Source organism: Muscardinus avellanarius, assembly GCF_963383645.1.
Source record: "Muscardinus avellanarius genome assembly, chromosome: 7".
NCBI classification, from domain to species: Eukaryota; Metazoa; Chordata; class Mammalia; order Rodentia; family Gliridae; genus Muscardinus; species Muscardinus avellanarius.
Genome location: NC_137793.1, coordinates 59,836,098 through 59,861,966, shown reverse-complemented (window position 1 = coordinate 59,861,966; position 25,869 = coordinate 59,836,098). Strand labels below are relative to the sequence as shown.

Sequence of the window (25,869 nt, the reverse complement as noted above, 5' to 3'; positions counted from 1 at the left end):
TGCACTTTATACCTACATTAACACAAATGCCCAAACAGAGAGAGGACAAGATTTGGAACATTAAAACACAAAGGTTGAAAGGTGCTAAGAGATCACATCGAGTAAAACCCCAGAGTACCAGGTATAGAAAATAAACTGCTTCAATTTTCCTTCCAGGAGCCAGAAATCACTTTACTTTCAGATATAAAACCGAAAAGTCAAATATCAATTAATCTTACATATTCTAGCAATATTTGGTAAGGACACTTCCATTATAAAACAACCAGGTGTGTGTGTGTGTGTGTGTGTGTGTGTGTGTGTGTGTGTGTGTGTGTGTGTGTAGGACCAGTATTGAATAAGCTTTTGAATAATCACTAATTTCAAGGAATGATATTAAAAAACAAACTACATATTTTAAAATAATACATCAATTAAAGTTCCCAATGTAAATATTTGGCTAACAAGCATTTAAAAATACATATTCTAGTATTGTTTTGAGCAGTGAGGGTTTGCTGGAGGCTGCGGACGGCTCTCTCAGCTCGCCAGCCAAGCCACACAGCGCATCCAAGGCAGGCAGTTACACAAGGAGACTGGATGTGCCCCGGAGTGCCTCATTGCTCCAACAATCCCAATGGAACAGATGGAGAAAATTCAAACATCTAAACAAACTGTCTGCACACCTATGCTGTGAAAGTAAACTGCGAACTGGGATGAACCCATTTACCGTTAATTCAAAAAAACTGTTTTTCTGGTAACCTTATATTTCAGGTAATTGATGTGTGTGGGTCTTATATATAATCATATATCTGTGTACTTTGTCATGTATGGAAGCCTTTTAATGTATTATTAACATGACAGGTGTTTGCTAAAAAACAAATGACAGAAAATCTTCTAATATGAATTTTTAAATAAATTGCAGTTTCAGAAGTATACATTTCAATTCATAAGAATTATGAATTTGTGGTTTTCCCATCTTTTCTTCATAAACATATATTTACAACTGTTCCTGAACTGCTCTAATAATTCTCAAGAGACAGCACTTGTCAACACCATTTGCCATGAGTCAGAATGTTGTGAGCTTTGTGGCCACCTCTCAGCATGTGCATAAAGATGACCAAGCACAGTCTGAATGTATGCCATTTTCAATATGATCCACATAAAAATAAAAAACAAACAAATAATATCCCCCCCCCCACCAAAAAGAGATGACTGCATTCAGCTAACAGTGCCTTCCAAAAGCAAGCTCAGGCCGGAGCAGTAAACGGTCTTCAACAAGAGGAAGATAAATGCATACAACAATGCTGACAGGTCACACTTGCACACGTCTTCTCATACTCCCCTTTTTTTTTATCCCAGAGCAATAAGACTTGATGAGATGCTAAGAAACTGAATTATTTTTCTAAGTAAAAATAGCCAGATAATACTATAGATTAGTATCAGTGTTCCCAGTTTGGTTAGAGAATGTTCTCATGCTTGAGAGATCTGAAAATTAAATTCATGTGTTTGGACTAAAATCATACCAAATATTCTATTAAAGGCACAGATCATAAAACACCGAGAAGTTTATGGGAAAAATAGCTACAATAAGAACTGACAGGCCTCTAAATAAGAAAAAGTCACTATTTATAAACACCAACAAGGTATAATTTCATTTTAGTTCACATTTAACTAATACCTAATTATGGGACAAAATGAGAAGACTTTGTTAATATTATCCAGAAACAGCATAAAGTAGCACCATATAAAGAAGAAAATTAAATGTATTCACTCAAATAATAAGACAATTCATCTGACAGAAGCTTTTAAATATAAATTCTACCTATAAAGCAGACAACAACTATCTAATTATTATGCTCCTAGAGGAAATCAAGTGAAATCAAAATTTTGTGAATTTAATTTTTCCCTTAATAATGGTGATGAGACCTTTTTAGAACAATAGGAAGAAGTTTTTCAAAAGTATCTAAGGCGGTCAGGTGTTATATGAATTATTATTAATTAAATATAGAGCATACTGTTTTCACAAAAAGCTTGGGAGTTCTAAGATTAATTTCACAATCTGTAGGAACACAGTGGAACTTTGTCCAAGAGCTAATCAAAATATAACTCTGAGCTACTATTTTCACTACAGATTAAACATGTAAACATATGTAACTTTAGTCTCATTCATCTTTCTTAAAGATTTTCTAAAGATAATATTGAAAGAGTATTCAAAATGACACCGTTCATGTTTATTCTATGTTAGATTTTAAATAATGAAGTAAAATTCGACCTAATATATTTCAATCAAGTTAGCATCTAACTACTTTCTCCAACACTGGTATTACTTCAGACTAGCCTTGCCTAGTGCACTTAGCAACTTCTTAGGAAGTTAATGTGTATCTTTGATTTTATACTGATAAAAAATTTAATTTCCATTTATACTATGATTTATCATAACAAAGCAAACTTTATAACAAAAAATTTCAGGTATTGTTAAGAACATTTATGAGATAGTAAACATGAGTTTAGAAAGAAAAATTTGTAAAATTATAAAAAGAGCTCTGAAAACTACAAGGGATACCTCAAAAAGTGCATTTTTAGCCATTGGGGCAAAAAGCATTTTGTACAAAAATAAAATACAAGTATATATGTTTCTCAAGAATAAAAGCATTTTGTACATAAATAAAATAGAAGTCTATACATTTCTCAAGAATAACCCATGGCTATACACATATATTTCCCAATAATATGCCATTTTTTATAATCTTTTGTTAGTTCTAACTCAATTAATCAAATACTTTTTATTTTTACACTATTACAGAAGTGCATTTCTCTAGGTTTCCAAAACCACCTTATTCCACCTCCCCATCTGTCACCATCTGCTTCTTTTTAGCATGTACTTTTTGTGTGATCACATAAGCATGTGAAAAATAACTAACATTCAGATGATGATCTGCTGGTACATTTGAGGACTGGGCATAATAAAAGCGAACTGCCAAAACGTACTTAACACTTTTAATTTTGTTGGGTCTTGCATATCAGCTACATTTGATTTTCAAACTGTTTTACAGTTGGAAAGTTGAGCAGGTACTGCTAACTCCAGAGCAAAGCTGAGACTCTAAATAATTAGCACTGCATCAAATGGCTTGGATTCAACAGGAGCCAAAGCAAATCATAAATTCAATCGTAAGAATTACATGTGATTTCTAATTTCTTTTATAATTTCTAGGTGTGGAAATATAGCAGAAATTATGAAAACAAAATCTCTCAGACAGTTTATGGTCCATAATTTATTAAAAGACCAGTTTTATTTCCTTTAATATAAGAAAGTATAAAACTGCTCTCACCTAAAACTATACACATTAATGTATGTTTGGAGATATGGCCCATTAGATGTTGAGTTTATATGCCAGTGAGGGCAGAATCTCTGTAATCTCTTAAATCCAATCTTTTTCTTTAAAAAAAAGATCTGTAATGCTTCCCAGGCTGAAAAATTGCACAATAAACTCCATTCTTCATCAAAAAAGAACAAACACTTTAAGGAATATTCTCTTTTCTGATAAAGGACATATTTATAGGAATTGATTTTTCCTGGTGGTCTCTGCCACAAGAAGCAAGTTGAGTCCATTTAAACCTAAGTTCTTTACAAACCTGTTATGAGTCTGACATACAGCCTACTTAATAATTAGCTTTGGACGAATTCCTAATATTCTTTTTGAAGTCTCTTTGAAATACCTTTCATTTATCTTTAAACAAGAAATAATTTCTTCCAGATTAAAAGAGTTAGACGGTATAGAAGTGCCACGGCTACATGTAACAGAAGCTATAGAGAGATCTCTGTGCACTGTGGAAACAGTTCTACAAGAGCAGGAGGAGGGGAATACTAACAGCGAGTTGAGTCGTTCATAAGAAACAGGAGTCAGGAATGCATTCCAGACCTGACACATAAATACAATTTACATGATTATCAAGAAAAGGCTAGCTGGGTGAATTACAATGAGCTTGTAATTCCAGCTACTCTGGTGGCTGAGACAGGAGGATTACAAGGTGCAGGCCAGCCTCAAAAGCGTAGTAAGAACCTGTCTCAAAATAAAAATCAGAAAGGGCTGGGGATGTAGCTCAGTGGTAGAGAGACCCTGAATGTAATCCCCAGTATCTCAGAAACAATAAGAAACTCTTAAAGAAGGAAAAGAGAAAAGGTGAGTGTTAATAACGACCTCTGCTAGAAACATCGAGGTTCAAGGAGGTGCGAGGTGTCTGTGAAGGCAAAGGAAATGGAATGGTTTCAGTTCTTGCCAGGGTTAGGGTTAGATCCCACCACATCAGTCCCCTGTGCTCTCAACTCACAGTGATTCCCCTGTCCCACAGGTCCCATCTCAATGCCACTGCCTTCCCATCTGCTCCTGGGTGTCCATCTCCTCTATTCCCTTCCTGCTTCCCCTTTAGGGATCCCAGACCTTCCTAGGCTGAAGCATGCTTTTTCCCCTTCCACTCCCCTGTGTAGAATCCCAGTGCAGCAGTCTCCTTCCTGCACAGTAGTAATCTTGTTCCATATCTTATCATCTTAGTAAGCAGCAACCTACTTGAGGATGAAGCCATTTCTTACCGTCATATTCCTAGCACTGATCACAATGCCTGATATAAGAAACATTCAAGAAATACTCTTTTTTTTTTTTTTTTTTTTTTTTGGTGGTACTGGGGTTCCTGGAAGCCCTTCTACCTCCGGGCTACACTCCCAGACCTATTTTTATATTTTTATTTGGAAACAGGGTCTCCTAAGCCAGCGCGCGCGGCTGGCTTCGATCCTACGCGATCCTCCTGTCTCTGCCTCCCAAGCGCGGGGATTACAAGCGTGCACCACCACACCCAGCAAGAAATACTCTTTAGTGGGGAGTGCTCACCAGTGAGATGGTTCATGTTAGAGATCAGAATGAAGGAATTAAATCCTTAGTTTTTTCAAGTAAAGGAAAACATATTTCAGACTACCCCCATTCAACAAAAAATGCATATTATAACATATATATTTAAAATATAAGAATTAAAATTACATGAGAGTCAGGTGTGGCGGCGCATGCTTATAATCCCAGTACTTGGGAAGCTGAGACAGAAGACTGCAGGCTCAGCAACTTAGTGAGGCCCTCTGCAACTTAGTAAGAGCCTGTTTTAATAAACAAACAAGCAAAGAAACAACTAAATAGAATAGGGCTAGGGATGTAGCTGTGGGATAGAATGCCCCTGGGGTCAATCACCAGTACCAGAAAAAAAATTACATAAGAACTTTGAGGCTTGTCATCTATAGACAGTAACTACTATGATCACACCTCTATAAAAATAAGATATCAAGATTTTAATTATGAACCAACATCTATTAACCATGAACCTTTGTAATATTTTAAAGAAGATAAATATGTTTTCTTACTTGTTTTTAAAAAGAAATTGATAATTTCTTGTGAAATGTAAACTCCCTATTTAGAAAACAAGTGGACTCACATTAAATTCTTGGTATTGTTCTTCAGTGGACAACATTTGCATAGAAAACAGTATCTTTGTTTCTCAGGAGATCATCTGCTTCTGAAATGAGATGTATTTATCCTCTTCAGAAATAATTTTCCCTAACTGTGACACAACTAATTTTGGTATTCTAAATATAGGATATCATCATTCATGGGAATGTATAGCAAGGGTAATTGAATTCCATAGAAACAAAGAATTTGTTTTTCATGATATTCTTGAAAACAATCCTATTCTAGAAAATATGGTCTTGTATTTGAATAAACAAGGAACAGTGTTTCTAAAATTTTACCTAATTCAACTACAAAAATAGAGAATTTTAAAGTCCTGGCTGTAACATAAACTAGTTTCTTGGTCAAGAAAATATTAGTTGAAAATCTATAAATCTTAGCACTTTTTTTTTTTTTACAAAAACTCAACATTTTTAAAAAGTAAATTTAATTCCTAGTTAAAAACTATTATAGTCAATCAGTATAGTTACTATATAAGGAATGACAAGATCTCGTGTGTGTGTGTGTGTGTGTGTGTGTGTGTGTGTGTGTGTGTGTGTTACCAGAGACTGAAACCAGGGGGCATTCTGCCTCTGTGCCACATCCCCAGCCCTATTTTGTTTTTTATTTTTTATTTTTATTTTTGGTGGTACTGGGGTTCCTGGAAACCCTTCTACCTCCAGGCTACACTCCCAGACCTATTTTATATTTTTATTTGGAAACAGGCTGGCTTCGAACCTGCGCAATCCTCCTGTCTCTGCCTCCCAGGCGTGGGGATTATAAGTGTGCGGCACCACTTCCAGCCTGTTTTTTATTTTAAAACAGGATCTCACTAAATTGTAGAGGGCTTGCTAAGTTGCTGAGGTTGGCCTGGAACCTAGGATCCTCCTGTCTCAGCCTCCCAGGACCAGGAATACAGGTGCTATCACCACACTATTCTTCATTGTGAATTTATTCTACTACTTAATTTCTTTTGATTACCTTTTCCTATTGAACATTTACAAAGCATCCATTCTTTAAAAACACAATAACATCTCCATGTATCCTTAAAATTCTGACTTTCTTGGACCATTAGTTTAAAAAGTAAAAGTTCAGCCGGGCGTGGTGGCGCATGCTTGTAATCCCAGCATTTGGGAGGCTGAGACCAGAGAATTGCGGTTTGTGGACAGCCTCAGCTACTTAGTGAGGCCCTCTGCAACTCAGTGAGACCCGGTTTCAAAATAAAGAATAAAAAATAGGGCAGGGGGTGTAGCTTGGAGGTCAAATGCCCCTGGGTTTCATCCCCAACCCACAAAAAAAAAAAAAAAAAAAAAAGTAAAAGTTGGTTTTATGGTTAGGCAAACCTAGTCAGAATCCTAATTACACCTATGCCACCTCCTAGCAGTATACAAATCATATAAAAAAGAGTTTAAATCATCTTCCGTCATATTTAAAAAAAAGCTGGGTTTGCTATGTATCGCCCAATGGTTAGTTCAAATATCAAATGGTAATTGCAATGCACAAATACAGAATTTGGTCCATCAAGGATGCTCAATAAATAGAAGCCCAACCCATCAGAGCTAACACCTCCAGACGTGACTAGCTTGAGTGGAAAACAGCTGTTCTCTTCTCTACAGCTTGCAATGCTTGGCTTTCTTATCATTCAGATCTCCGAGAAAGCATCCTTTCCCTGACCATCCTACTTGCAACAATGACAGCTCCCATCTCCATCTCACACCCTTTCCAATGGTGGAGGTGGAGTCTATGTCTCTAATATCTGTGCAGGTTTATGACTGCTTCAAGAAAAGAGCCTATGACTAAAATGATGTTGTGTGACTTCTGAAACAAGGCCATAAAAAGAGATGCACTCATGAATGCTCAAAGCAGCATGATTCATAATAGTAAAAAATAGAACTAAAAAATTCATCAATTGCTGCAGGCATAATTCATAATGTGGTATATTAAAGTCCTACAATGAAATAATATATGGCTATAAAAAGGAATTAAGTTATTAACATGTTAAAACATGGGTGAACCTTGAAAACAATCTGCTAAGTGAAAGAAGTCAGACACTGAAGACCCCATACTGTACAATAGAATTTATAGGAAATATTCAGAATAGGTAAATCTACAGAGACAAAGATGAGTGGTTGCTTGCATAGGGGGAGAAGAAGAGCTAATGAGTATGAGGTCTTGTTTGGATGATAAAAATATTATGGAATTAAGACAGTGGTGATGGTTGCATAGCTACGTGATTATAGTAAAACAAAACAAAAACACCCTGCTGAATTGTACACTTCATTTTTTGGGGGACTGAACCCAGGGGTACTCTACCTCTGAGCTATACCCCCAGATATATATGTATGTATGTATTCTGAAACAAGGTCTTGCTAAGTTGCAGAGGTCCTCACTAAGTTGCTGAGGCTGGCTTTGAATCCGTGATTCTTCTGTCTCAGCTTCCCAAGTACTGAGATTACAGGCATCACATCCATCTTGAAACTGAACTCTAAATTAAACTCTAATTATAAAAAAGATCTATGTTTAAAAAGTTAAACATATGAAGGTTTCCTAGGTTTAAAAAGAGAAAGTGAGAGTGAGAGCATGCATTGCAAGGCATCATCTAACCTGTTCTAGGACAGTCTCTTTAGGAGTTCAGAGCTGAAGAACTCTGACCACTCCAAAGCTGTCATTATGAGGAAGCACAGGCCATGTGGAGAGACTACATACACAACAACAGCCCTAAGAAGGTGCCAATGGACAGCCAGGAGCAACTGGACATAGGGCTGAAGACCCTTCTAGATGGTTCTAGCCTCTAGCCAGAGTTACCTCCTCACTGTGGCCAACGCCCTACATACAAATGAAGCAGATATCTCTGTCGTCCCTGTCCGTTTTCCTGATTCAGAAAGTCTATGATCATATTAACTTGTTTTTTTCTTCACTGCTCAGTATGAGGAAGCTTGTCACACCACACCACACCCTTGATGTTCTTCCCTTTAAGGAACTTGAGATATTATGTCAGTTAGTTATTTTTATTCTCCCTCACCAGAAGTTCTCTGAGATTAGGGTCCTTTTCTGTCTTATTCCTGTAACCACATAACTCAGAAACAAAACAAAACAAAACAAAACAGTATGTATCAGACACACAGTAAAAATTTGTTGAATAAACTAATGAACTATTATGGAATGCTTAGTACAATAACGACTAGTCTGGAGCTTCCACTGATATGAACTCCAAAATGTAGATAGTAATTCCATTAACTTTCCCAATACAATAATTTCTAGTAGTTCAGTATTAAACTCACCAAACTGCAAATCCAGTAATTACTATGGTTTATAAAACTGTAAACAATCTTGCTGAAATCATTCAACTGTATTATTTTAATAAATGAAACAAAATGGGTATAACCAAGAAATAAAACGGACTTGATAAGCTTTAGTTAAGGTACTTGAGCTTATACATTTAATTTTTATGTGAAATTGGCCCTAAAATGCTTCATTAGACAATATGTAGCAAAATATATTTGATTCAGGTTGAACTCTAGGTTTAAAAAAAAGCATATTATTATTTTGGGGGTTCTGGAAATTGAACCCAGGGGCATTCTACATCCGAGCTATACCCCAGCCCTACTTTTTTATTCTTTATTTTTGAAATAGGGTCTCACTAAGTTGTAGAGGGCCTCATTAAGTAGCTGAGGCTGGCTGTGAACCTAAGATCCTCCTGTCTCAGCCTCCTATGTACTGGGATTACAAGCATGCCCCACACCCAACTTGTATTATGAATTTTAAGCATTATAAAAAAGGCTTGTATGGTTTCCTTTGCCAAAGACATTCGAATGGGACAAAGGCCTACCTCTGGTGCCAGATATTCTGGTGTGCCACAAAATGTCTTCATGGTGGCTGCATCCGTGATCCCTTCTTTGCAAAGTCCGAAATCTGTTATTTTTATGTGACCATCTTTATCCAGCATCAAATTCTCCAACTGCGTATGAAGAAAAAGGACATAATTTGTTCTATGGTATTCAACAGAAAAATACCATTTTGAAAAATTACTGTATGCTAAGAGGGACATATTGAATAAAAACTTAGTTGTAGTTAATAGAACTTTCAGTACTTACTCTGTTGCCTCATGTGTAAAAAGAAACATGTCTTACTAAACAGCATGTAAGTTAAGAACTAAAGCCAAATCAACTTTCAAAAGCAAACATCAGCTGGGCGTGGTGGTGCACGCTTGTAGTCCCTGCGCTTGGGAGGCTGAGACTGGAGGATCGTGCAGGTTTGAAGCCAGCCTCAGCTGGCTTAAGAGATCCTGTTTCCAAATAAAATATAAAATAGGTCTGGGAGTGTAGCCTGGAGGTAGAAGGTCCCTGGGTTCCATCCCCAACACCAGAAAAAAAGAAAAAAAGAAAAAATAATAATGCTCTTTTTTTTCTCCAATAGAAGGCAATTTTTTATTTTGAGGTACTGGGGGGGGGGGTGTGGAACCCAGGGGCAGTCTACCTCCAAGCTACACTCCAAGCCATATTTTTTAAAACAGTCTCACTAAGTTTCAGAGGGCCTCAATAAGTAGCTAAGGCTGGCCGCGAATCAAGATTCTCCCATCTTAACTTCCCAAGTACTGGGATTACAAGTGTGCATCACTATGCCCAGCTTAATAGAAGGGAATTTAAACAATCCCAGAGAAAGAAACAACTTCTTCTAAAAAACTTACAGATGGGTTTCATCAATTTATTTTGGGAATCCATTGTTATTAAAAAATATTCACTTACAAAAATGTTTTTTGGTGGTAGCTGTAAATCAAACCTAAATTTTGTTTTATAAGGTAAAGAAGTATCTTCTTTTACAACTTTTTGTACTAAGTACCAACCCCTTTAAATGTAAAAAAAAAAAAGAATATCAAAGTCAAGCACTCAAAATGCAGAGTAGAAATATAAAGTTGGAAGCTTTTAGATTTTAAAAATCTATTAATTCAACAAAGACCCAAGACAACCTTAAAGATTAAACTAAATGACAAGGCCATTTGCCTCAAGTGAAAATTAAGAAATGGGTGGGAGGAGTCTGTGAAAAGCAAACACAATTAAAAAATAACAACAATGTAACTGAGCCCACCCTCCAATGGGAACGGACACTAGGATTATCATCACACCAAGACACAAGTTCTGAGTTGTAATCATATAGCTTTAGACAGAAGAAACACACAAAATGTGAGAACCAACTTTTATTTAAGGAGTACTTATTGTACCCTTTAATGTGATGACATTTTGAAAGTGCTTTCCTGAAGTCCAGTCAATATCAAGTTTGATACAGAGAGAGTTCAGACACCAATCATCTAAAATGTAATGGCTGCCGGGCGTGGTGGCGCACGCTTGTAATCCCCGCGCTTGGGAGGCAGAGACAGGAGGATCGCGCAGGTTCGAAGCCAGCCCCGCGTGCTGGCTTATGAGACCCTGTTTCCAAATAAAAATGTAAAAATAGGTCTGGGAGTGTAGCCCGGAGGTAGAAGGGCTTCCAGGAACCCCAGTACCACCAAAAAACAAACAAACAAACAAACAAACAAACAAAAAACGTAATGGCACCATTCTCTCTGGCATACTGTCAAATGTCCCCTGAAGCAGACACGCATCCAAATGAGTCATGTTCAATGAAGCAGTGATCAGGACAGACAGGGCCCCTCCTTGCAGCACTAATGTGCTGCCCGAGTGAGCTACAGATTCCCTACAGGTTTCAGATCCAGCATACTTCAGAAAGCTCACTCTTTTCCTTGTCAACAGAAAGCTAAGTAAACCTTAAACATAATGATGAACCTTCTTTAAAATAAACATTCTTTTATTTCACCCAGATTCAGATACCTTGATGTTCCTTATGAGCCTCTTATCAGCTGGATCCCAGAAATCAAGCAGAGACTACTAAATCCACCCAAACACATATGAAAATTATCTCTGCTTTCCTTCTCAACTGTTATCTTTTTTTCCTGCCTTGGTCTGTCATTCTCTATCTTATGCCTTGGCTTTCTCTTACTTTTTTTTTTTTTTTTTTTTGGCGGGTCTGGGGACGGAAACCCAGGGGCATTCTACCTCTGAGCTACATCCTGAGCCCTCTTTTTTATTCTTTATTTTGAAACAGGGTCTCACTGAGTTGCAAAGGGCCTCACTAAGTAGCTGAGGCTGGCCATGAACCTGGATCTTTTTGTCTCAAGACTCCCAAATGCTGGGAGTCACTATCCTAAAATGTCATTTTGCTGAGTGAAAAAAACAACTTGCCATCAAAAGATGAACATATGAAGGTACATTATTTTGAAAATTATCCCCAAATTAAAAAAAAATCACCAAATATCAACTGCTGTGTGCATGCATATCACTGTCAACATGATTTACATGATGATATGAGACTAAAATTCACTAATAAAAGCACATATTAAAAAATCACCAAATCTAGTCTTGTATGAAGACAGGTCAGAACAGCAACTAAATCACTACTCTTGTTACAAAATAATTATTTTATGCAGGAAGCATTAGCAAAGATCCCATAAAAACAGGCCTAAAAAACATGGCTGGAGTGATTTACTAACCTGCAGCAAACACAGAATCACCTAAAAGCTGTGTTAAAGCAGACCTGTGGCACAGATAGCAGAGCAATGTGTAGAGATAATTTCCTCAGTATTTTTCATACTAACATGATTCTAGTAATTACTTATAGATTTTTAGGACCCCCTTCTACTATCTAGAGGAGGAAGAAAAAGACTTGTGATGATCTCTCTTGATTCTTTCTCCTGAGTCTCATGGTATTCCTTCTTGCCTTCATTAGCCACATCATGTCAAGTGCACATGGTCATCGAATGATGAAGTACCTATGCTGTATTTCTAAGATTTTAAAAGTTCTGCTTCATCACCACAGTTAGTTTCCAATACTGGGCATAGGGCAGCATGTTCATGAACGACAGATGCAAGAGCAAGAATGGAGAAAAGAGTGTATATTTAAAATGTGGATTAGCCATGCATGGTAGCATATGCCTGCTATGCTAGCACTTGGGAGGCTGAGACAGGACTATCACAGGTTGGAGGCCAGCCTCAGCAACTTAGCCAGACCTTCAACAACTCAGTGGAACTCTGTCTCAAAATAAAAAATAAAAAGGGCTTGGGGTGTAGTTCAGAGATCCAATTCTTAGTTCCATAGTACCACAAAGCAACAACAACAACAAAAGGACAACACTATTTCTCTCAGTGAGAGGGCAGTTACGTGATCATGCTTTTAGGGCTGGGGTGTGGCTCTGTGGTACAGCACTGGTCTAGCAGGCACAGGCCCCAGGTTTGATCCACAGTACTGTAAGAACAAAGATCCAGGCACAGTGGTGTACACCTGTAACTCCATTACTTGGGCAACTGAGACAGGAGGATCAAAAGCTGGAGGCCAGAGCATGATAACTTAGGGTGACTCAGTTTAATAGTGAAAATTTTAAAAAGGCTGGAGATGTATCTTAGACGTAGAATGCCCTTGGGTTCAATCCCCAGTACCACAAAAAACAAACACAAAAAAACACTGGTAAGCTAGGCATGATGTGCATGTCTGTAATCTTAGGACTTGGGAGGCTAAGACAGGAGGATCGCAGGTTTGAAGACAGCCTGGTGAGACTCTGTTTCAAGACAAAAAATACAAGAGAGCTGGGGTGTAACGGGAGGAAGAATGCCCCTGGGTTTAATCTCCAGTATCACCAAAAAGCTGAACAACCAAACACCCTCAAAAAAAAAAAAAAAAAAAAAAGGCGACAAAAATACACAACATAAGACTTCATGCATATGAGGAGAGAAAAGGAGTATTAGATATAATACCTCATAGAATTTCCACAAAAAATGTGGCAACATAATTTGCCAGCTAAAGTGGCCAGCATAATTGACAGAAGTCTTAATTCACTATGTATATAAAATAATGGTAGACTTTAAAACACTTTTTCCTTTGCTGGGCGTGGTGGCACACTCTTGTAATCCCCATGCTTGGGAGGCGGAGACAGGAGGATCGCGCAGGTTCGAAGCCAGCCTCGCTGGCTTAAAAGACCCTGTTTCCAAATAAAATATAAAAAATAGGTCTGGGAGTGTAGCCTGGAGGCAGAAGGGTTCCATCCCCAGTACCACCACCAAAAAAAAAGAAAAATACTTTTTCCTTTGTGTTTTGTGGACAAAAACTTATAACAACTAAGTAATATGCTTCTTCTGACTTCTGCTGGTGGCTAGAATAGAATTAAAACTCGAAAAACCCTAGCTATAAAAAGGTGCTTCCCAAACTTTTAGTACACTAAATTCACAGGGTATACCAGGACTAGGGGGCAAGCTCCTGAGGCTAGAGCTGATGGCCTGGAGGCTCCTCTGACCATGTACTGGCCAAGGGAAGCCATGGCTTGGGCAACCTGAACGGTACATCAAACTTGGTTTTAGAAACCAAAACTGCCTCGAGATGTGACATGCAACTCTAGCACACTTTTCTCATTGAGACTGTTTATTTGAGCTCAACACCAGAGGGCTGATAAGAGTTGAAAGGGCTATGGTAAAGATTCAAGCTATCCTTCCTGCTAGCATTAAGCTTAGAAATAATCTAAATCTGGGTAATCCTTTTTGGAGACCCTCCTCCCCAGTGTGGGAACTGTGCTGTTTTCTCTATCCGCTATGAAATGCTGCGTTCTGACCAAGAAAAAGAGAGAGAGGGAGGAAGAGATCTAAATTTATTTGGCAGTTTCTCACAGAAACAGTGTAAGTGGTTAAATACTCTCCAATTAGGTAGAAAACAAGATTAGATATTTAATAAGTAGAATACAGCATCAATCTATGTATTATTTCCCTCTCTCATAAACTTGTAAAGAAATAATTTGTAATGAATTCTAGTGTCATTACATCCACTTCTGCAAGAGCTCCTGCTTAGACTCATCTGTATTGGGAAGACTGTGGTCACTGTAAATACAGGCTGTGTTTGTAAAAAACTGAACAGAAAAAGAAGGTCAATATATAATTTCTACTACTAAAGAAATCTTTGAATAAATTTCTTTAGATGTTTATGCTAGCAAAAAACATTGGCTTTCAAGTAATCTTGAAAACCTTAATTTATTAAGAAACTCCTTAATAAAATAGAATTTCATATCATGACATGTACTAATAAATTAACCTGCCTGACCTGATGGCACACACATTTAATTTCAGTACTTGGGAGGCTTAGACAAGAGGATCACTGGTTTGTGGCCAGCCTCAGCTACTTAGTGAGGCCCTCAGAAACCTAGCAAGACCCTTAAAAAAAAAAAAAAAGGGCTGGGGGTGTAGCTTGGAGGTATAATGCCTCTGGGTTCAATTCCAGTACTACAAAAAACAACAACAAAAAACTAACCAAATATATGTTTCGCCAATATATCTGTTGTTAGGAACAATAGGTTTTCAGGAAATAGGAACCAATAAAACCTCTTCAGCTAGTCTCACCATGAATTAAGGCTTTCTTTCTGATGCTAAATGGGAGAGTGGCAAACAAGTGCCAGTTGTTGGAGTTTAGCTACCACAGGCATCTCAAGTAGATTTGTGTTTAAGTAGTTATCGGTTCATTAACAAAAATGCCAGAAACAAATATGAAACTGACCAAAGTGGATACCTAAATCATTTTGCAATGATGCTATTTTCAATACAACTCAAACATTCACTTGCTTATCTTCAGCAACTTAATTTGAAATTTTAGCTTTGCAACCATCTCCTAGTTAATCCAATGTGTTCCTCTCATTGAGATTTTATTTCAACTTTAGGAAGAATGCTGTAGGGAGAACATTAGATGAGCTAGGGTTCCTGGTACTAGAGTTTGCACACTCATTATCCCTCAAAGGCCCATGTGCTAAAGGACTGGTCCTCAGGGAGGCCCAATGAGGGGGGCGTTTAGGATGTGGACATGGTGGGAGGCCCATGGGTCTCTGGAGCCATGGTCTTGGGGAGGGGCTAATGGGATCCAGTCCCCTTACTCTTCCACCCTATGAGCAGCCTGTTCTATCATGGGCTCCCAGCCAGTGCCACCTGGCACTATCCACCAGAGGTCCCAAACAATGGATCTACCAATCTTGGGACTGAAATTTCCCAAATGGCAAGCCAAAATAAACCTATTCTCTTTGTAAGTCAATTATCTCAGGTACTTTGTTATAGTGACAAAACCTAACAAACATGGATTTTAATAATCTTGACTACTGTCGCCATCTCAATCCATTAGTGTCACCAATTTAGCCTTTAGCTTTCAATAACTCACCACTAGGCTTGAAGAACATCACCTACAAAATAATGACTAGCTCTAAATTTCTGTGATCCTACCCTAAATGATCTTATTACATTATGTATATATCATGGATACAAACAACATCTGTATACATTTTCAATATTTGGTTTCTTATATGCATTTTTGGCATATATTTATACAGTTTCTACCCTATGCTGTATACTTAGAACTTTTAGTTAAGGTTATATTAAAGAAAACGTAAGAGATCAGAGACCACTTAATTGTCTAGTAAAGTTAATGATCTGTGCATATGGTAACTATGTGGTGGTACTCATTTATGAAGTAGGTACTATGTGTTACAGGTTAATCAATTTAGTCTAATCCTATTATCACCAAGGATAGGGTAAGATCTCATATTTTATTAAAGTTTATTTTATTAAGTTTATTAACTACAGTATGCCAATATATTGATTCACTTGATTAGAAATAATTAATGGAGACTATTGATCAATACCAATAAAATTATAATCAATACTACCAATCAAATGAACATCACTTTCTTTAGGTCTCCTTAAGCCATATAATTATTCTAGCTCTGAAGATTCAGATATGTTAACCATTACTTCTAAAGCCATTCATGTTTCCTTAAGTCCAGGTCTTCCCTCTTCCTCTTTCCTATAAATAGTACCCATAAAATATGAAGTGGGAGTGGACTCAGGAAGAGAAGAGCTAACTACTTCTACGAATATTTGAAAAATTAATAATACTTTGGCATGCAATATAATTTAAAAATTATCTATACTCAAGACATGTAAATATTATAGGATTATTTGGCCATGCAGATATCAGCTATAAGGCTGTTGAATCCTGCTATATTCCTAGTTCTAAAGATTCAAGCTAGAAAATGGGCTTGGGCGGCTCCTCGGTGGGATTGGGGAGGGAGGGGACGGGGTGGGGCCCGGCCATGTCGGAGGTGACCCAGAGTCTGCTGCAGCGCTGGGGCACCAGTTTTAGGAGAGGCGCCAACTTCAACTCTTGGGGCCAGCTGGTGGAGGCAATAGACGAGTATCAGATATTAGCAAGACATCTACGAAAAGAGGCCCAAGCTCAACATAATAATTCTGAATTCACAGAAGAACAAAAGAAAACCATAGGCAAAATTGCAACATGCTTAGAATTGCGAAGCGCAACTTTACAGTCCACACAGTCCCAGGAAGAATTTAAACTGGAGGACCTGAAGAAACTAGAGCCAATCCTAAAGAATATTCTTACATAAAGAATTCCCATTTGATGTTCAGCCTGTCCCATTAAGAAGAATTTTAGCACCTGGTGAAGAAGAGAATTTGGAATTTGAAGAAGATGAAGAAGAGGGTGGTGCTGGAGCAGGATCTCCTGATTCTTTCCCTGCTAAAATTCCTGGTACTTTATTACCAAGGTTACCATCAGAACCAGGAATGACGTTACTTACTATCAGAATTGAGAAAATTGGTCTGAAAGACGCTGGGCAGTGCATCGATCCCTATATTACAGTTAGTGTAAAGGATCTGAATGGCATAGACTTGACTCCCATGCAAGATACTCCTGTGGCTTCAAGAAAGGAAGATACGTATGTTCATTTTAACGTGGACATTGAGCTCCAGAAACACGTTGAAAAGTTAACCAAAGGTGTAGCTATCTTCTTTGAATTCAAACACTACAAGCCTAAAAAAAGGTTTACCAGCACCAAGTGTTTTGCTTTCATGGAGATGGATGAAATTAAACCTGGGTCAAATGTAATAGAACTATACAAGAAACCCACTGACTTTAAAAGAAAGAAATTGCAATTATTGACCAAGAAACTGCTTTATCTTCATCTACATCAGACTTCGCACAAGGAATGATCCTCATGAGTAACCTAGAACTTCTGTGAATGTTACATGGAGTGGAAACCATCCTAGCTCTGTGTAGCATATTCACCCCTCAGCAGGTGGCAAGTGAGCCGTATCCCATGCCAGTAGGCCAGTGCAAAGCTGTTCCACAGAGCTCAGAGAGTCTAGCACATCATGGATGTTTTAAGACTCCTTTGGATACAGGTTTATTGTAGATTTTGAACGTTTTTACTTTACTACTGATTGTGCAATTAATAGTCTATTTTCTAATTTACCACTACTCCTACCTTGCTTCCTGGAACAACACTGTTGTGGTAGGTGTGCTCATCTTCAAACTTAATGCAGCAATAAGAATGTGCTAGAGTTTACACAACTGCTCACTTCTGCTCCAAAATACGGTTTTAGTTTGAGTGACCTTCAAACTCTGGGTTGAGGTGGGTAGGACAATATTAAATTGCTTTGAAGGGAACTGGAGAAGATATGTTGCCTGAGAAGGTATGTCTAGAGGTTAAAAGGGTGCTGCTCAGAGGTGGCCTAAATTCACCCCGATCTGATAGTTCTGCTTACAAATAGTGTGCCTTGGCCAGATAAGTACCACATAGGGGAGTGTTCCCCAGGTTGTTTCCAGATGACCAGATTGTTTTCCTGAAAGTGAGCATATTTTTGTCACGTTGATTAGCTGTTCTTCTACATCATTGTTATCCTGTCTGATAATGATTCTAGGGTTTACATTGGAACCATCTCAGAATAATTAAAACTTTTTAGATATCTAAAAAATCATTGAGTCAGATGCTAATGAGATACTGCAGGAATAACTGCTGTTTTTCTGACAACTAATTGTGAAACCTTAAAATCTGCATAACTCTTATAGTGGTGATGAGTATGCAAAATCTGGAAAGATATTCTATTTTTTTTTAATATAGGTAGATAGGATTGTCATTTATTTCCTATTTAGATATATTGACATTCATCCTATGAAAATACACAGGTCATTAGCCTATTATAATTTGATTACTTATATTACTTTTGACTTAATAATGAGGCATAAATTAAACTTTCATAGAACATACAAGATAAATATTTGATACACAGAACAGTAAGATTTGTGAGGGGCTTTTTCCGAGTTAGATATAGAGCCCGCATATTTTAATATTCACTATTTTAAATGAACAGTGCATGAGGGCAATGCAGTGTCAGTACTTGGCCTATGTTTAAACTAGTGTAGTAACCCTAGTCATACCATTCAATATGTTTGCTTTTAAAAATAGGTAATCACAATTGTTTTAGCCCTTGTACTTCAAGAAATCTAGTCTTTACTTTCAGTTGTCTATTAGGTCAACTCTGTTTACTAGATGAATGTTAATAAAAACTATATGAGCCTGAAAAAAAAAAAAAAAAGATTCAAGCTAGCCGGGTGTGGTGGCACATGATTGTAATCCCAGCATTTGGGAGGCTGAGACCTGAGGATCGCAGTTTGCGGACAGCCTCAGCTACTTAGTGAGGCCCTCTGCAACTCAGTGAGACCTGGTTTCAAAATAAAGAATAAAAAATAGGGCAGGGGGCGTAGCTCGGAGGTTGAATGCCCCTGAGTTAATTCCCCAGACCTGGGAAAAAAAAAAAAAAGATTCAAGCTGAATAAAATCATACTGACCTGTACTCATCGCTAGTCCATGTTGGCCCTCAGTCATCCCTAAGCTAGGTTTTCCAGCTGTATAGTTCATGCTTTCCTAAATATAGTATCTTAACATCTCTTTGAAATTTTAATAAATAATACATTATACAAATATGCACACTATATTTTGCTATCATTATATAAAATAATACTTTATAAGATAGCTACTCTCTATGGTCAAGCATAACATAAATATGAGAAACACCTTGAAAAAGATCTTTCCCTAATATTCAAAAGCAAGGGTGAAATGGGTAACAGGAGGAACTCTAGATGAAAGAGATTCTATAGATGAGCAAATAAGGTGACCTAACTGAGGAGATGGGAGGGGGAAAGAGGGAAACTCTCTAAAGCACATGATGTACTTAAACCAAAGTTAGTCACTAAACCAAGATGGGAAGAAGGAAGGGGGAGGGAATAAGGCAGGAACTAGGTAAGGGCTAATTGGGTGATTTGTGTATGTATGTCTTCACCATCTTTTATCCCATTAAGATGTATGACTACAATGCACCAATAAAAATTAAAAAAAATTTAAATTAAAAAAGAAGAGCACTAAAAATTGTACTACTGCATAATCAATACTAGCAATCAAATGAATATTATTGCCCTTAGGTTTCTTTAAGCCATGTAATTCGTCTGGCTTTAAGAATTTTGGATAGGTTACCTATTAGATAATTAGATAAGAATCACAAGTATTTTTAGAAGGGATAATTATGATTTCTTTTGAGATGCATACCTCATTTTATACAGAACAGAATTCCATAAAAATCTCATGTAACTATTTTTACAAATCCAATCTTATCTATCTTATCTTAAACTAGTATTTGATCAACAAAGCCAAATGCACTGTCTTAATAGGGAAAGATTATTATATGATTTACTTTTGTATGTGTAGTACTGGGAATTGAACTCAGGGGCATTCTACCTCTGAGCTATGCACCCCAGTTCTATTTGTGTGTGTGTGTGTGGGGGGGTACTGGGGATAGAACCCAGGGGCCTTCTATCTCCAGGCTACACTCCTAGACGTCTTTTATGTTTCATCTGGAAACAGGATCTCAATAAGTTGCTGAGAGTCTAAGTAGCTGAGGCTACTTACACGATCGAACCTATAGGATCCTTCAGTCTCAGCCTCTAAGTACTGGGATTAAAAGCATGTGCCACCACACCTGGCTCCCAGCCCTATTTTATATTTTATTTTATTTTTTATATTAAAATATACTTTTATTGGTGTACTTTAATTATACATTGTGTTGAGGTTTAATGTGATAGAAATACACACACACACACACACACACACACACACACACACACACACACACAGCACCCTGTATATTTTATTTTAAAACAGGGTCTCGCTAAGTTGTGGAGGGCCATGCTAAGTTGCTAAGGCTGGCCAAGAACTTATGATTCTTCTGTCTCAGCCTCCTAAGTCCTGATTACAGATATGCACCACTCTGCCTGGCTTATGATTTACTTTTTAAGGCATTAAGACTACAATATTTAGAATTTCTTCAAAGTATGTCATGGTGCAAGTTTGTTTAATACAGCCAATCTTACTCATAACAGTGTCATGAGAATTATTATTGCTTTATTTGGCCTACTCCAAGGATTAGTAAACTATAGTATGTGGGCCAAATATAGACTACTGTCTGTTTTGCAAATAAAATTTTATTGAAACACAAATAAACGTACTTATTTACATAATGTCTGGGGTGCTTTTACCCTATAATGGCAGAGTTGAATAGCTGCAACAAAGACTATGGGCAGGAAAGATTGAAATATTTACTACTTGGCTTTTATAGGATGTTTGCCTGTCCTGAGCTATTCTAAATGTCCCGTCATAAAAGAACAGAGAAGTCAAGGTTCTAGTACCATACAGCAAATACTATGCTTTCATAAATGCAAAACTAAGGAAAGCCAGTTGTGGTAGCACATGCTTGTAATCTCAGTACTTGGGAGGCTGAAACATGAAGATTGCAGGTTTTTGGCCAGCTTCAGCTACTTAGTGAGGCTCTCTGCAATTAAGTGGGACTCTGTTTCAAAAAAAGAATAAAAAATAGGGTTGAGGTGTAGCTCAGAGGTAGAATACCCTTGGGTTCCATTCTCAATACTGCAAAAAAAAAAAAAAAACCTAAGCAAATTAATAAGAGGCTATATAAAATGCTCTAGGTATTTAAACCCACTGAAAAGTGAAGCTGAATATGGTAGGAGGCTGAGACGGAAGGATCATAAGTTTGAGGCCAGCCTCAGCAACATGGTGAGACCCACCACAACTTAGTGAGACTGTTTCAAAATAAAAGAATAACATAGGGCTGGAGGTATAGCCTAGAGGTAGACACTCCTGGGTTCCATCCCTAGTACCCAACACCATAATGAATAATTTCCTTCTAGTATTCTTATTATAAAAGTTTCTTTAGAAATATTTCATTATGCTAGAACAATAAAACATATTAAAGGGTCACTTGGAGTTACTTAATTTTTACTCAAACATTTAACATTTCTCTAATTATAAAAAATCAAAGTACTACTGATGGATCACAAATGATCAGATTAGTCAAGCAGACATTGTGTTTCACACCGAAAATGCAGACATAAAGGAACGCCATACACTTGAGTGGCCAAGTGTACTGAACTACATTCCTAAACACAGTCCCTTTTCCAAACAAAATCTGCTTTTCTAAAACAGTGTAACTTTGTAATTACTTTGTTTGTCCCTAAAGTCTCTGCAAAAACAAATTTTGATTACTTTTTTTTTTACCTTGAGATCACGGTACACAATCTTTCCGGAATGTAGATAGTCCAAGGCAGAGACAATTTCTGCACCATAGAAACGTGTGCGGTCCTCAGAGAACACCCGCTCTCTCGACAAATGGAAAAACAGCTGCAGGGTAAACAGCAGGGACAGGATTGTAATAATTACTGATTTAGTGGAGGAAATTAACACAAACATAAAACACCTCTCATCGCCATATTGTGATGATAGAGAGTATACTCTCGGTGGACACAGAGCACTCTTAGACAGCAGCTGGCTTATCTTTTCCAGGTTTCCAAGGGGAAACTGCGAGCTGTTAAATCAGCGTTTTAATCAATATACCAATCTTGTTTAAGGCATTCTGCTTGCTACTCATTTAACCTTTAGTTACCAGAGGAAAAAGTCTGTCTCAGCAGTCTGAATCTTCCCTTCACTGCACTGCTGCCCCACTCTTCTAAGGACTGGGTGCCAGCCATTATTAGCATAAATGAGCACAAGCATGGATGTGGTTTCTATTTAAGTATTTCATGTTTGATTCACTGAAATGGATCGACACAAATTTGACATGGGTATAACTGTCAATTCCTCACATCTCTAAAAATACTTCCCAAGTGCTAATAAAAATCTTCTATGGTGAAGAACTTTAAGGTTCTCAAAGTTTTTTTTTCTCTATTTCTCACTTTATGCTTCTTCTCTTTTCCATAATATTTAACTATGATGCCAATCTTTCCTCATACAATCATTTAAAACTATAAGCACACATTTGTAATTCAGCATTCAGGAGGCTGAGACTGGAGAATCATGGTTCACGGACAGCCTCAGCTACTTGGCGAGGCCCTTTGCAACTCAGTGAAACCCTGTTTCAAAAATAAAAAGACTAAACAATACAGCTGAGTGGGGGGTGTAGCTCAGAGGTACAATGCCCCTAGGTTCCATCCCCAGTACCACAAAATAAATAAATGAATAAATAAATAAACAAAACTATAAGCCCAAGCCAGGCATGGTGGCGCACACCTGTAATCCCAGTACCTGGGAAGGGTTCGTGGTCAGCCACAGGTGCTTAGTGAGACCCTCTGCAACTTAGTGAGTGTGAGACCTTGTTTCAAAAATAAAGAATAAAAAATCAGGCTGGGGGTATAGCTCAGAGGTAGAATACCCCTGAGTTCAATCCCCAGCACCACACAAAAATAAAACTTTAAGCCCATTCATTTCCTAGTTAACCATTTAGAAGATTAACACTCAATACCAACAAATACAGGCTGGGTGTTTACTATAACCCACTTTCCAGTTAGAAAAGCTTTTCATTTAAGAGGCTGCAGATATCATATCTTGGTGAAACACCCATAAAGGAGGAGCTGGGTTGCAGGAACCATGCATCTGTCTTTGTTGTACTATTTCACTGTATTACAGAACATGCCAAGAGTAGTGAAAGAAAGTGCTGAATACAATGCCTGGGACCTGTGCAGGAACTTAATACATGTCTGAAATTAAAGAAAATAAACCAATCAATGTACTTTATACTGTAACATCAGAAATTATGCCTTCATATGGATCACTAACTCCTAATGCTTCTACAAACATGCTAAGATGTATGGTTAGCCAAGATTTGTTTCACAGATAAAACATAATTTCAAGTAACATAGAACAGGTTATCTACAATTCCTTCCTCCTTTCTTCACTCCCCACTGAACAGTTTATTATTGAGGTTTTTTTTGGGGGGGAAAGGACTGTACTTGAAATTGAACCAGGGCTTCCTATAATGTACTAGACAGTACTCTACCACGGATCTATAATCCCAGCGCCCTTTAAACATTTTTAAAATTTAAAGCAGAGTTTCACTAAGTTGCCTAGGCTGGCCTCAAATCTGAGATCCTTTTGCCTCAGTCTCCAGAGTATGGGATAACAGGCATGTGCCATCATGCCTGGCTCTATTATTGTTTTAAGATAAACTTTATGCATGATCCACTGGCTCAGTGGAGAGAGGGAAGAGAGAAGGGTGGGAAGAAGTTGGAGAGAAAGAAAGAGAAAGAGAGAAAGAGAGAAAGAGAGAAAGAAAGAAAGAAAGAAAGAAAGAAAGAAAGAAAGAAAGAAGGAAAGAAAGAAAGAAGGAAAGAAAGAAAAGAAGAAAAGCTAGAGAGGGAAGAGGAGAGAAAATATTGCCATTTTATGTGTGTGTGTGTGTGTGTGTGTGTGCGTGGTACTGGGGATGAAACCTAGGGGCATTCTACTTCTGAGCTATACACCCTGCCCTATTTTTTATTCCTTATTTTGAAACAGGGTCTAATTAAATTGCAAAAGGTCTCATTAAGTAGCTGAAACTGTCCGCCAACCGCAATCTTTCTGTCTCAGCCTCTCAAATGCTAGGATTACAAGCGTGTGCCACTATGCTTGGCTACTGCCATTAAAAAAAAAAACAACAACAAAAAAAAACCCAAACTGGTTACAACATTAATTATATAAAAACAAAATATCTAACAGACAGCCTCTAAACTTCAATTCTCCTTACTATACTGTCATAAAATCTTAGATACACTGATTGTGCTGGATGTGGTGGCACAAGCCTGTAATCCCAGTACTTAGGAAGCTGAAACAGGAGGATTGCAGGTTTGAGGCCGACTTCAGCAATTTAGTGTGACCCTCAGCAACTTAGTGAAATCTTGTTTATAAATAAATAAGAAAGTCTGGGGGTATTTCTCAGAGGTAGAATGTCCCTACGTTGAATCCCCGGTACCACAAAATAATAACAGCAACGAAACTCAGATGTACTGATTAAGACTATATCATTTTATGTAATGACAAGGAAGAAAAAATTGCTTCCAGTTAAAACTATGACATATTATGTACTACTTTCTCATTGCAGAAATGTTAAATGTGTCTTACAAATAACCAAGTACAGTATGCCAAAAATCAAACCAATATAAACAATTACTCAGAAACTTTATAAAATTCATTCATTTTATATAGTCAAATATATTATTAATGAATTACTATCCAAACAAGGAGAAGGGGTAGAAAGAAATATGGATCGTCACTAAAGCTGTTATGAGCCGGGCGTGGTGGTGCACGCTTGTAATCCCAGCATTTGAGAGGCTGAGATAGGAGGATCGAGGTTCTCAGATAGCCTCAACTACTTAAGGAGGCCCTTTACAACTCAGTGAGACCTCTTTAAAAATAAAGAATAAAAAAATAGGGATAGGGGTGCTGCTTGGAGGTAGAATGTCCCTGGGCTCCATCCCTGGTACCCCAAAATTAAATAAACAAAGCTGTTCTGAAGACTGTATGAGTTTATGCCATTTCCGCAATGCTTTGCAAGTGATCAATAACTGTGGTGAAGGAAGCCCTGTGATTCCTAAGTGGAGTATGGTAATCTCTAATGGGATGAAGAGCCCCATCCGCTTTCTAAATTTTCTTCAAAGAATGTCAAGTTACAATTTGTCTCCTCTACAAAGAGATACAGAGCCTCCTTAAATTAATGTAATATATTCAAGATTCTAGGTCTTTATCTGGATCATATATCTTCAATTTGTCTGCCAGCCAATTTCTATAAAAATACCAGCTAAAAACTTATTTAAGGGAAAGAATTCTATTTATTTCTCAAACCAATGCCATCTGATGTCTGTTCTTGCTACTTTACAAAATTGGCTCGTTAAGATAGCCAACAACCTCTTATTTGCCAAATCCAATGACCTATTTCAGTCTATACCCCTTCCTGCTGCTCCACAGTGTGTGATATCATGCACTGTCCTCTTTCTTGAAACACAGTCCCTGGTTCTGGTTATTAGGACTCTCCTGGTTTCCATCCTATCTGTCTGGACCACCCTTCTCAGTTTCCACATTTAGCTTTAAATCCACCTGGAAGCACCACTCATATAAGTCACTGTGGTGAGCATGAAGAAGAAAGGAGGAGGGTGCAGTGCTGATGGA

The 25,869-nt window shown here is 37.6% G+C and overlaps 1 protein-coding gene and 1 pseudogene across 3 annotated transcripts in view; one reads left to right on the top strand and one right to left on the bottom strand.

Moving 5' to 3' along the window:
* Positions 1-25,869, bottom strand: part of AKT3 (AKT serine/threonine kinase 3) — a gene marked incomplete at both ends in the record, with an annotated part of 284,201 nt that overhangs the window by 51,940 nt on the left and 206,392 nt on the right. For both annotated transcript variants that reach the window (XM_080698324.1, XM_080698323.1), the window contains 2 exons: positions 9,289-9,417; positions 21,952-22,074. In XM_080698324.1, coding sequence (XP_080554450.1) covers positions 9,289-9,417; positions 21,952-22,074 — 252 coding nt within the window. The remainder of the gene's footprint in view (positions 1-9,288; positions 9,418-21,951; positions 22,075-25,869) is intronic.
* LOC308264789 (axin interactor, dorsalization-associated protein-like) lies at positions 16,597-17,536 on the top strand (annotated as a pseudogene). The gene has a single exon. The product of its transcript is annotated as an axin interactor, dorsalization-associated protein-like (transcript).